The 13,910-nt window shown below is 38.6% G+C and overlaps 1 protein-coding gene across 2 annotated transcripts in view; it reads right to left on the minus strand.

Annotated features, from left to right (window-relative positions):
- Positions 1–13,910, minus strand: part of LOC113125252 (phosphatidylinositol-binding clathrin assembly protein) — a 55,712-nt gene that overhangs the window by 10,732 nt on the left and 31,070 nt on the right. The window contains exons 10-14 of one of the 2 annotated variants that reach the window (XM_026298597.1): positions 10,402–10,487; positions 10,116–10,239; positions 6,565–6,698; positions 5,385–5,485; positions 3,770–3,880 (exon numbers count right to left, since the gene is read on the minus strand). In XM_026298597.1, the coding sequence (XP_026154382.1) occupies positions 3,770–3,880; positions 5,385–5,485; positions 6,565–6,698; positions 10,116–10,239; positions 10,402–10,487 (556 nt within the window). The remainder of the gene's footprint in view (positions 1–3,769; positions 3,881–5,384; positions 5,486–6,564; positions 6,699–10,115; positions 10,240–10,401; positions 10,488–13,910) is intronic. The other variant, XM_026298598.1, reaches the window with a different exon arrangement.

Genomic DNA, 13,910 nt, shown 5'->3' on the forward strand with positions numbered 1-13,910 from the left:
GTATTTTTGCTCGATATCTTTTTAATTCTCTCGACTCTAATTTCTCTCCCATTGTCGGCATTTCTATTATTGCTGTCACTGTGATTAAACACTTTGGCAATGTGGGTAATTTTCTGTTTCTTAAACCAATGTGCCAGTAAGAGCCAGTGAATTAAATTGAACCAAGAGAGCAACAGAAGAGAAGCAGAGATAAAGGATGGAGGAGGGAACGAAGAAACAGAAACATGCTCTCTCAGTAGATCATACATATTGTAGCATGGGGCAGTGAGAAAAAGGAGAAAACAGAAAGGAGAGTCTGCAGGTGTAAGAGGAAGACATGGGTGACGAAGTGAGCGCTGAGAGTGTTGTATCAAATTGGAGGATAATGCTACAAATGTTAGCTTAGGTGTTTCAGCAATGGATGTGACAATCACTGGAGTATGTGATCAAAGGGGAGAAAGGAAGAGAATTAATATCAAGGGTTGGATTCCAAAACACTCTGAAAGTGAAATCTGTTAATCGCTACTAAATGTGAGGAGAATTTTAAAGAGATTTTATTACCTAAAGCCCTTTTCAGACCTGGAATGTACTGATGGCTTAATGTATGGCTTAAAGTGATGATTTTCTTGTCAGTCAGGCAATGGGTCCTTATCGCTTTATACAGGTATGACAGGATAATTACTATGGAATATTTGACAGCTGATGGACAAAAGGAAGTGGTATATATATTTTAATATCGACTTGCTGTTGACTAAGCTCTACCTCACACAGAAGCTTCATCGGGCACATGCTTGCATTTTACAATGTTAACATAGGTACAGTAGATTGGCCACTTTTTCAAACAATGGATGCTTAAATTCATTCTGTTCTCTAGCCAGCAACTAGAGACTGTGTTGGCTGAAATGACAACAGTTGTTCGTACAACTTGATCAATTCTCACTAGTTACCTAATTAAAGCTTCATGGAAAACCAACTAAGAAATTAAAGATTACATCCCTGTGTGAAGAAATATACAACAAACTCATTAAAGATTTGTTTGCTCCAAATATCAAATAAAAGGAGGCTCAAGAAAGGCAACAATAGGCATGAATGATAAAGTGATAAAACATTTTAGCGATATGGCAAAAAAAACAAGTTAGCTTTAGTAACAGAAAAATCGACAAAATGAGAGTGCCTCAATCTCTCTGCACAACAAAGCACAAATACAGTAAGATATCAGTTAAAAATGGACAAAAACATTCACATTTACGAGACAGACTGTGGAGGAAAGAGAAAGGACTTCAAATTTCAAAGGAGGAGGAGGAGAGCAGATGGAAAGGAGTTGCCTGGGTGATTCTTGCCTTGTGAAGTGTGATGGGGAGACGATGAGGCAAAGACAGAGCGAGAGATGAAATAAACTGGAGGGAGGGAGAAGAGGGTGGGAACGGTGTGAACAACAACACAACAAAAACAGACAAACAGAAGCAGACAGATGGAGCAAAATGACAGATGACGTGCCGACATGGACACACACACACACACACGTTTAGAAACACAACAAATATACAGACACTTGTGGACACAGATATGCAGAGAACGCATGGGTGCACAAACAGAGACATACAGTAGCTGCACACGAACAGGGATTTTTGTGAGATGCTGCCAGTTGTCCAGATGGTGTATTAGTAGTTGTAGTGGCAGTGTCAACAGACCCTATTAATAGAAAGAAGTTAGTCGGTCCAAAGCAAAAACCTGGCTGCACACTAAAGCCACAAGCCTCCAACTGTTACTTCTGAGCAGAACAGTGGAGATTGATGGGGTTAAATGATTAGAGCAAGCCAGAAATAAGTAGCTCCTGAACACAATCAGCACACTAGATTGCTTAAATATTCAAAATGAACAGAACAACACTGATAAGTGTCTGAAGAATTAACATCACAGCTTAAAAGATCCAAATAACAACCCCTATAATGGAATAATGCAGAAGTTATACATCATAAAATTCATACTTTCTGCCAACAATTTACTAAAAAGTTTCCCATTCGATTTGGGAAATTCCAGGATAGACTTCCCACCAGATTTATGATTAGTAATCTAGCTCTATATGACAATACTGTTTTGCGCCAAGTCATCCTAACAAGTTTGAATGGCATGTGCAGCGACTGCTGGCTGATCAATCCTGGCAGATTTCCAGTAAAAATGATTGATGGGTGCTGTCGCTACAAAAATATAACAAGAGATGAGTCCACAGCAGCTCAGTTTGGACTAAAGTACCTTATAGCTGATTCTTCAAAAGCTCCAGAGAAAGCTAAAATTAAAAATTAATAGCACAAAACTGCTACGTCAAAGCCTATCCAAACTTGTGAACTAATTCTGAGGTAGGAAGATCGCATTCAACAAGCACCTCCACTCAAACTTAAATTGATTTAGTCAGGATCTTATACTGTAACTTTCTCTGAACTGTCGCACTTTAAACTGGCACCTTCATCTGAACCTCTCTCTGCCCCCCACGGCAAAAACAGTCTTAAGATGACCTCTGTAGGTAACCTGCTCTTATCTGCTGTGCCGTCTTTGGAGCTGTCGATAACTCACTGTGCCTTAAAATTATATGCTCTGCAGGAGTGTCTTGGGACCCAAAGGGGATAAGAAGCACCGAGATTGATTGTGTCAGTTGCTGAGAGGTTAAAAGATAGTAAGCTAATAAGAGGGCACTGAGCCAAAGTCTGAGACCTGCAATACTTAAGAGCCATCACTCAAAAGCTGTTACCATAACAGGAAGGAAAACCACAACAAGGGAGGATGTGCTAGTTGGTGATTGGGTTCCTACACTGTCTATATCATTCAAGACTTTTAGACATTTTTTTCCCTACTGGATTCAAAACTTTTGGTTGGTGTACACCAAATGATGATGTATACCAAAACATTTATAGAAATAAATAACTGCCAATTTACCCTTTACATATCCAGAATCATTCATTACTGATAATACTGACAAGCATCTGATGAATAATTGAAAATAATAATAATAAAAGGTAAAAGCAACACATTAAAACTATATAAAACTAGAAGACATTTTCTTCTTACTTGTTAATATAAGACCTGTGTAGGAACCCTGAAATAAAGTAAAACCAGGACTGGGATCAGTTAACTTTTGTGAAAACAAACTCCAAATGAGGTGAGTGTACTTTGAAAGCCCTGACAAGCTATGTTCTCAAACCCCATATTACTTTTAATATCTCTGTGTTTAGTTTAAAGTTTAAACTGGGCAGGGTTGCAATACATTTCATTAGCAATATCAGTGACCAAAATCTAAAGACAGTAGTGGGGTTTGAACTTTGTGTTGTCAATCAAATTAGATCAGACCATACCAAGAGTCCTGAAAAAAACAAAAAAAAAAACAAAAGCAAATTGGGTGGTTTCTGAGTTATAAACTCTTAATAATATGTTTACCTTCAAGAGCTGCTTATTTACACTGGATTATCAACCATCACAGAGAAATACCAAGTTCCCAGGTCCGTTCCTTAAGTGAAAATCCAACAGAATTTAAAGTCAACTGATCCGCACGTCACTGGATTTTCAACTTGTGTTGTCAAATTAGGGTAACTCTCATTAAAGACTCAAGAAGGAACCAAATCACAGGCTCTGTGACAGAGGTAGAAAGCTACAAATGCCCACCCATTGTCAGGAACAACCACAGGCTGCGGGAACTACTCAGAGGGTTAGTTAAATGCTATGCTTGTGCTGCCAGCAAAGCCAGAAGGTTTTAGTTTTCAGTCTGTCTCTGTCTGGACAGTCTTAGAGTGGGCTTTACCAGCTGCAGGTTGTGGGCCGTTGTTACTGGGCGTGGCCTTATTTCCAAACACAGCATCGAAATCTACAGCCATGGCTGGGACGGTCTGCTGCAGAGGCTGGCTCGACAATCCTGGGGATGCAGTTAAATATGACTGATTAAGGTCCTGTTTGTGCTGTTAAAGCCGCACAAGTTAACAGCTGGGCTAGTCTGACCAGACATACATTCACAAAGATGTATACAAATCAGACTGTTTTTAGACTGGGCAGAAATGTGTTCTTGTGAGGATTCCACCACCTCCCGCTAAACTAATCCCATTAGATTAGGAACATGGACATTACAGTCCTCAGTGTACTGCCTTTGTTGTTGCTTAGTAACTTGGGATTCTGTGCAGTGTCGTGAATGTCAGCCTTTCAGAGGAGAGTTAAGCCTGTGCACAAGGAAATCCACTGATGCACCTTTTGTGTGTGTGTTTTTTTGTCTTCATCCACATCCCTGTTGGGGATTAGAGTTTGAAACCTCTGTGAGAGGCTGTATTCGTGGGATTCACAACATACAAAAACATGGAACAATTTCCAAAAGAGACGATCAGCCATAACATCTATTAATAAACATGGTGTCAGTGTTACAACTAACCCTTGAGGAAATATTTCAGAGTTTTATAAAGATGATCTTAACTGGCAGAGATTAGAAAATGGTGTATAGTTTATAAAAATTACCATAGGTGAATTATTCAACTAGTCGCAGATCTAATGGACTTGAGAGTAGCATCAATTTGCTTGTGTGTCTCTCAGAAGAAAGGAAATAGGTGTATCTCTTAAATTTCAAACAATTCTTTTAAACAGCAAAAACATGTCCCAGATCTTCTGCAAGCTTCAGTGGCTCATAGATTTACAGCCTTGGACATTTACTGAAGTATCTTCTGTGTTGTTATTATTTTTATAAGAGCACAAGGATAATTATTTCAGCTCCTGTGTCGCAGCCACTGATAATGTGAAGGGGTGATATCTAAGCTGGGAACTAGGTCTGAAGTCTTTATAGATGGCTTCAGTTTAATCCTCTGTCATGAAGCCTGTAATACTCTGTGCTCACAATACTTCCAGACCAAACTTTGAGCTACTTTATGATTTGTGATAGCTGATAATGAGCTGAGATCTTTTCTCCAAAATGGAAGGGGGTGTACTGTACAGCAAAGCTGTGGAAGTGTATGTTTTTGCCCAGCATTTCTGCTGCAACCACATTTTCCACATTGAAACAAGGAAACGAGGAGACGGTGGTTGAATCAGCTGAATTTTCCTTAGTGGCTTACTGAACTGAGATGTAATATAACAAAGCACTGAGTATTTACAACAAAAACATATCCACCTAACACTTAACTGTCTCTACACGAAACACCAAATGGGACATGCAACATTAGTTTTTGAAGAAAAGAGTCAGAATGATGGTGGGTGGATAGATGGTTTTCATAAAAAGACAAATGAATGGTATCACAGATGGCTGGGCAGACAGGTGAATGACTGGCCAGAGGGAAATGCAGAAATACATTAATTTATGTGTGTAGGTGTCCTGTTTCACTGCCGTTGGCATCATACATAGTATGTGCAAATACAAGAGTGTGTGTTTATAGGTGGCGTACCTCCCCAGGCACTGTTGGCAGTGGAGATGGAAGGAGTGCTCTGCACAGCAGGGATGAAGGCCGGCTGAAGATCAAACAGGTCGCTGTTCAGATTTGGCGCACTGTAAGAGTAGAGAGAGATAGTGGGAAGGAAAGAGGCATAATGAGAAGGGGGAAAAGAATAAGAGATACAGAAAGCGATGCAGTGAGGAAAAGAAAAGGTGGTGGAATGAAAGCAAAAGAAATCAAGTGATTAATTCAGGGAGTGATGTAGAGAAACAGAACAGAGAGATAAAAAGAGACAAATTGAGATAGGGAATTAATATTTAATCAAACATGCATAAATAGCTAAAGCCACCAATAAAAATGCTTCTTTGTCACATATAAAAATCAATCCTTTCTCTCTAAAGGGCTGTAAAAACTTCCACAGAGCAATAAAACAGTTAGGAGCAGTAAATTCAGAGTGTGCTGCCGTGGGTGCATGTTGAGCATAAATTCTGATTATCAAGAATAAATAGTCTTACTGTAACTCTATAACAGCTGGAATCAGTCAGAGAGATGCACAGATTTGATATGTTGGGGCAAACATCTAAAAAAAGTCTATAGACTTTTAAAGTGCATACTGACTTACAGATCATTTTAAAGGTTACAGGCTGTTAAATACCAACTGCCACAGAAAAGTTTATTAGTTTACATTAAATGTTTCAATCATTCTCCTATGGCTTTAAGACCTGTTGTCTTCCCATTTCCTTATTATAATATGGGCCACATTAGAAATGTGCTTTATTCACATTTTTAATTATATGTCAAGGCAGGGTAATTACTGTCTTTAATCTGCAATTATTACTGTCAAATAATTCCATCAGTGCTCATTATATAATGTGTAAAACAAAAAAAAAAATTTGAGGTGAACCTGCATTAAGTGATCTATTGGCTTCTTGGGGGAAGGAAAAACAAGCTGCAAACACAACATCAGACATGTTGTCTTTAAGGTAGTATTATAAGCTTGTTAGCAGACGGTTGCCTTTTGATACATTCAGCACACATGGAATTATTATTATTAAATTGGACTGACAAAGGCATATATCCACGCTCCTTTCAGCTGTTTTTTCTGCATTGACTCCTGGAGGACACATCTGGCTCTGCTGCACTCTGTTCACCAGTACAGTGCAAACCTGTCCACTAGTGTGTTTGTGTGCACCTGTTGGCAGGCAGCGTGGAGCTGAACAACTCTGGGGTTTGTGTGATGTGGTTGTTGTTGGCGCTGCCTATTGACTGGCTGCTAGGAGAGGCAGAGGGAGGAGTCTGCATGCTGATCTCCTTCAGGCGTTGGTCCTGGAAAGAAAAATACCACAATGCGATCAGGAAGAGAATGGTTAAACAGTAATTTCCCACTGGAGATGAATAAGAGTTTTGTTACCAATAAATCCAAATCCTGGAAAAAGACAACATATTTTCTCTTATAAACACACACACTTTACACAATGACAAATACACACAAATACTCTCACAGAGAACAATACCAAAAATAAAATATTTCAAAAACCTCATAATACAATCTGAAACAGTATTTGACCCTGTCCTGCTGAGACTAGGTGCAACTGAAACACACAATTGTTCTCTCTGGTGACAGATACACAAACATCAGCAAAGCCCAGCCAAAAAATAAAATAAAAAAAACCACATAAAAGCCAAACTGAAATAAAGACTGTCAAAAACAAAACAGGAATTGGTTTTGAATGCAGCTTTATTTTCAGCTGATTCAAAGTGATTCCATGAGGGCATATGCAGCCTTATGTGACTGTAACTATAAACCCCTTTTATGTAGCACAAGCAGTAGCAAAATACTGATGTTGTTTGTATAACTACGAGCAAACCAGAGCATTCTTTATATTTCCAAGTCTCAAACTGCTCTCAAGTAAGAACCACAACTAGATAACACAATGAAGCTACAAGAAGATATTTTACTTGCAGATCTCAGATCAGCAATTCAGTACTTTGAAGGTGTTCCAATGCATTTTGAGTTTTAAAAATTTCCCCACCTCCCCCAGACATTAATTTCTTGCATGAATTTGAACATTTTGCCTCAGGGTCAGTGTGATGCATGGTGGTAACAGCAGGGAAATCTGACTGTCAACAACTTCCTACCACTCTGATCTAAAACGACAGTGGGTGTTAGTCTATAAATTAAATGAAATATGCTACAGTGAATGCAGTATAATTATACTATATTCTCCATGTAGTTTATATAACATGTTCAACCTACCAACAGTTTTTGTATAATCCTATTAGCGACCATAATAAATTTTACTGATTTTGGCATTCCTGCTGTTTTATTTCTTATTTCTGGTGCTTATACCCCAGCTGTCTGTCTGTCTCCCTCCGGATTTTATTACTTTTGCTGCTGAAATTACCTAATTTCTCAACAGGGATCAATACATATGTGTCTTACCATGTGGTGGGAATGTGTACGGGAAATAACTTGACTTTTTTTTTTTTAAATCAGATTTTCACAGAAAGCAATTTGCAGTACACAAGAAGTGTAGATTTTTAGTATGGATAGCCACAGTGGGAATGGAAATGCTCCCTCTTACATTGTCATTGTCTATTATTTACACATGGCCACACACATTTTGACTCAGTTCAAAGCTCAAACTTTAAGGTATGGAAATGATCCCATTGACTTTATAATCTCTTGTTCCTTTAAAGAATTTGGATTTTGAGCAGATTAATAATCAGAATCTCCTGCTGTCTTCTTCATTTATATTCTGACAGTGTAGCAAGGAACAAATGGGAACTGCTGTTATTATTTGGGCTAAAGCCCCAGCTGGACAGTAGCTGAGTGTGTAAGTGTTTTTGTATGTGCGCATGGGTGTGTGTTGAGTCCATATGGACACCAGAGCATGCAGACAGCTGGACAAGAGTATTTGGACGACCTCTGCTAACCTCTGTTCTCTCACTCTGTTTCTTACTCTGTTATGTTCTCACTCTCACTTTATCTTCTCTCTCCTTTCTAACTAAACCCAAAGGTAATCAGTGGACCTTGCCAGGAACAGAGCAACCAAGGGCACAGAGTAAACAGTGCACTAAAATCCAATCAACCGCACACACAAACACACCAAGACACATTGGCAGCACATACTGTGCTTAATCTGCTAGGATATACAGATGCTTCATATACCAGCAAAGCTCAAAGAGATACTAGAAACAGTGCTAGACACATACTGTATCTCCTCTGCCAGGATGCAAGCATGTTTAATATGCACGCACATCTGTGGACACACACTCACACTGAGCTGCTGTGTGCTTGTTTTGTGGCTTCACTGCTCTTACTCAATTACAGTTTGCTGTAAGGCAGGACTCCCAGGGCTAGAGCAAGAAATGTCAACACATTTTACACTTGACTTTTCTATTGCTTGGTTCACCACTGAGACTTTCGGCCTTTATCCTCAAAACTCACCAAAAAATAATAAGGAAGAGTTTATATATATATATATATATATATATATATAAAAAATAATAAGGAAGAGTTTATATATATATATATATATATATATATATATATATATATATATATAAACTCTTCCTTATTATTTTTTATATAGTTATATATAATTATATTATATATTTTTTTTATATAGTTATATATATATATATATATAGTTATATATATATATATATATATTTTTTTTTAATTATATAACAAGTTCCTTGACAGCTTGATAGCATTAACAACAAACATATATATGAGGTAGCTTGTACAGTGATTCTTCTACCATTCACCATTCAAGCCTTTTGTTGCTCCAGAAGGAGACTACAAATTTGAGACTACATTAGTCACTGTCAGCATAACACATACGTCTACTACTAACCTCTTGGTGGACGCATTGTGGGCACAGATTTTAAAATGGAAGAAAATCTTGATTTTTTTTCTCAAAACTGCCCATTGCAATATTGTAAATATGCAATACTAAACACCAGAATACACTGTGACTGGTTCAGTTAAACCACATTTGGAGGTGGTCTGGCTCGCATGATAGTCAGATCTCAGCGGGGTTTAAATGTAAACCACACAGCGTGACCAGATTCTTAAGAAAAAGCTGTGCCCTGCAAGTTGAAACATCAGCTAATTTAGCCCCTTCCACTACTAGCAGTGGCTAGCAACTCTTCCCTTCAAATGTGTTATGCCCTGAAGTCAATGACAAAAGAACACACTTGCTCATAATATTAGTATTCTGGTGTCAAGAAGGCTAATACAAATTAATATTATTTAAATGCATTCATGCAGCAACACACACCAAAATCTTGAGAATTTGCCCTAAAATGTTTGTCTCTTCATGCTGTATGTTTGAATTTGTTAGCTCGACATCTTGGAAATTTCCCTGGACTCAGTGTTTCCTTATTAATATGCAGTAAGGTACTACAAAATTGTATGCGATCATCTATATATGGGGTACCATAAGATAATGTCAATGCAGTAAATGTAAGGACAAATGCATGTGATTAGAGGTCATTATCCACATAAAGCACCCAGATACAAACCACATGTTAATACTAGGTGAAAATGGGCCCTAAATGCCCTTATAAATCTAGTTACATGTTGTAGCAACTAGGAACTGTTTGAATCTGAGTAATGGACAGAAAAAGGCAACAGCAGTAACTACATGACATGCTAGCCTTTCTGCTTTTATAGCACTGAGTCTGACCTCCTGATTCAGAGATCATATGGTATAAAAGGATAATATGGCTTACCTTCAGAGCTTGCAGTCTAGCCTGTTCCTCCTCCAAGGCCTGCTGCTTCTCCTTCTCATCCATGCGGCTGAACGACATGCCGGTGGAGGAGAGAGATGAGACTGCGCTGGACAGGGTAGATGCTCTGCAGACAAACAAGAATTTCCTATCTTTGAGTGACTGTGACAGTTGTGATTCAGGCAGACGTTCTAATGAAGTCGAAAGCCCATTTTTAAAGCTTTATATTTGTGTTCTGGGTGTGATATCTTTTAAGAAAACCTGATGTAAGGGGCGATTAGATGTTCACCTTGTGTCTGCATTCAATTCCTTAGTCTTCTTGCCCTCCAGAGAGGCCAGGTGCTGCTCTAAAGCTTCCAGGAGGCTGCTGGGAGCCTGTGAGAAAAATGAGTGTGACAAAGGTGAGGGGAGAAATAACTTTTTCAAAATCATTCTCTCTTTCTGTCTCTCCTATATGCACAAAAAGACCTGCCCACACATACAGTTACACACAGCACCCAGAGTTAGTTGGTCTCACAGGAAGGTAACAGAGTGCATCAGGCTCCAAGAATAGCCATGGCAACATGCAGCAAACACTCACACTGCTAGCAGGAGACTCAAAGGAGAGAGAGAACAAAGGAGGAGGTTGAAAAACAAAGAGCGAGGAAAAGGGTGGAGAGCGAAGGAGAGGTCACACCACTTCTCCTGACTTCACATGAGCAGAGGGGTGATAATTTCTGTACTGTTTCTTTCATTTTTCCTTTCAGCTTCCCTTTGCTGCATTTTGCCTCTTTGTCTTGCTTATCTTGCACTGTCCCTTGCACTGTGAGGTCCTGTCATCCCTGAACAATGAGTGCCAGGTTGCACTCTGTACCTCTGGCTTGTCAGTATCTCCTCTAGTTTAACCAAATATTTGCACATTTATTCCACTTGGGGATAGAGATTATTCTCCGATACGTTAACCTTTTTTAAAATTACTTAACCAGAAAAAGAGTGAGGTCAAGAGACCATAAACTCCTCTCCAATGTAAGATAAAGTTAGTGAGTAGGTTACTTGGGGATTGTTGCTCTGCTACTTCAGAAAACACAATTCTACCACAAATTCAAGTTTTCCTCCATTTGTTCTCATTACTCAACAGTCTCTGCTGTGTTTGTTGGGTGCTTCATTAATGATCAAAAACCACTGGAAACGAGAGGGCCAGGAAGCTGTATTATCAAGTGTACAATCTGTGGTTCTCTTATGCACATCTACAGCTTAACACAAAAGAAAAAAGAAAAAAAAGTTCAGCTCACTTCTGGCTAAGAAGAAAGGAAATTCTTCCACTATGAAAATATGACAACGTCACGTCTGCCTCTCCGTCCACAAAAATGCAGTGTGCTGTCAGTAGGGCTGCACACATACGCACTCATTTATGAGTGTTTTGGCTTCTGAGTCCCTTGCGGCTGGCTAGACGGTGAGTTCTTGCCAAAATGTCGCCTGGTTGTTAAAGCAACAGTGCCTCGCCGAAGAGAAAGAGACCGTCTTTAACTGTCAGAGGGTCTGAATAGGTGATAAAAGACCTTGTGTATGTCCAGTCAACATTAGCTGTTTCTCCTCGTCGTTTTACTGTCTTCCATTTGATGTCTGAGGACATTTAGTAGAAGCTCTTTCTTTGGAAGACAGGACAACATAGGTTTTTTCATATTAACACATAGTAATCTTTGGGTCAGTCACTATTAATGCACCTCTGCCATGTTAAAGTAATTATGTCATGCATGGCAAAACAGAAATAAACAAGATCTAAGAGGGGATAGAATTTAAACAAGCAAGTTTAAATCCCTGAATGGGATTTTTTTCATGCAAATGAAGATGAGGGTTGGAGGGGTGAAGTCTCATTTTCTATTCATGAGGTTTCATGGCCTTTTGCTTGTCATGCCAGAGCTCTGTGTGTGTGTGTGTGTGTGTGTGTGTGTGTGTGTGTGTGTGTGTGTGTGTGTGTGCCCAATTTGGTGGCTGTGTTTGAGAAGTACAAGTAAGCCACCTGAGGCCAACACACACACATGGTACTGAGTCAACATAATATCTTCACTGAAGGAAAAAAAACAGCACAAAACAAAAAATGCCTGTGCGTGCTGGAGGTAAAGTGTGTATGGTTAAACACATACATACGGTACATGAGCAAGTATGATGTTCATGCAGGGGAGTTAAGCAGGTTGGAGGGGGTAAGCTGTACAGTATGTAACCCACCACCTACAATGTATGATCCTTTTGTTTTCTGTGACAGCGGAGGGAGAAGAAAAATGTCTATTTAACAGCTACAGAAAACTCTGCAGTTTTACTATTAGACACCCACACAGTCAGTCTACATGCTGTTAACTTCCAGCTTTACACTCTCTAATGATTTTTTAACTAACATGACCAAGGTCACATTCCACAGAGGCTGTTAAACATAACACAGTTGCGTGTCTGCGTGTGGGGGAATATTTAAAAAGTTTTCTTGAGGCTGAAAAGATTCCATGTTGCCAACTTTTCAGTATTGGTATCAGCCAAAGTTCCTGGAGTAAGATAAACTCTAAAGACAAATCAGGGCTGTAACTAAAACTTGTATAATGCTTACCATGTAGTGTCATGGTAGTATCTTAGCATGCTAACATTTGCTAATTAGCAGTAAAAACAAAGTAAACCTGAGGCTAATGGGATTGTCATTAGTTTTAACATTAGAGTTAAGGCTACATGAATGTGTGTAGCAAATTTCATGGCAATCCATCTAATGAGTTCTTCAAACTGCTTCTTTTGTCCAATTAGTTGTTCAATACTTAAAGACAAAGAAAATTAACAACTATAATGATAATGGATCAGCTATTTTAGCCTGTCAAACATTCTGTAGTTCCAGTTACTCAGTTGTATTTGCAACTTTTGTCTGTTTTCCACCCTTGGAAACAGAATATTGCTGTGTTTTGGACTGCTGATCAGCCAAAACTAGGACATTGTATTTTTTTTTCCTTTTACAAATAAAACTATTAAGACAATAATCAACAGATTAATTACAATTAGCAGTTTAATGACAATCTTGAGTTGCGGCTCTATTTCTAATTCACTGTCTGTTCACGGATAATTCAATGCTCCACTGATTGATCGTTTTAACACTTAAGCTTATATAAACTAAAACTGATTACAAAGAAGTAAAAACAAATCTGGGCTAAATTTAAAATCTTTCACTTTCTCAGCATGATCTGCATATTTATGTATGTCAGTCTAACCAGGGAAATCTGCAGTCTCTCTTAGGTCCACCCATCAACCCATAGGAGGATGAAAATCATGCTTGAAGTGATTACTTTGAATTCACAATTAAGCAAAAAGGCAACTTCATCCTTGACAATTAAAAACAGAAAGACTATGTTTTATTCCCTTGAAATGGGACTGTTTTTTTTAAGCCCTTTGTTGTTGCATTTATTATTTTTATAGGTCTATGTTTATTGTTTGCAGTTGCTCAGGGATTTCAAACCCACATGATGAATCCTGCATTAAGCCTGCTGATGGCACAGTGTTTAAGTAGGCCGACTTAACATACCTCAGTCTATTTGTTGGACCAATAATGAGCATTTAAAAGCGGAAAAGAAAGCAAGAACGCAAAATCAATCAAACCAGAAGGGAGTTGGCTAAACTAAGATCAGGTTAGACAAGATAGTTTGAAAAAAAATTAGTGGGTAGAAAGTGAAAGAGACACTGAATACTTGGGAAAGGGTGGAAACACATATATGTTGCCTTGAAATAAGGTTTGTAATATTGAAGGGAACAATGAAACCACATGTAGTGCTCAAGGCTGAAAAAAGATGAGAG

This window comes from Mastacembelus armatus, chromosome 18 (assembly GCF_900324485.2).
Source record: "Mastacembelus armatus chromosome 18, fMasArm1.2, whole genome shotgun sequence".
Classification (NCBI taxonomy): domain Eukaryota; kingdom Metazoa; phylum Chordata; class Actinopteri; order Synbranchiformes; family Mastacembelidae; genus Mastacembelus; species Mastacembelus armatus.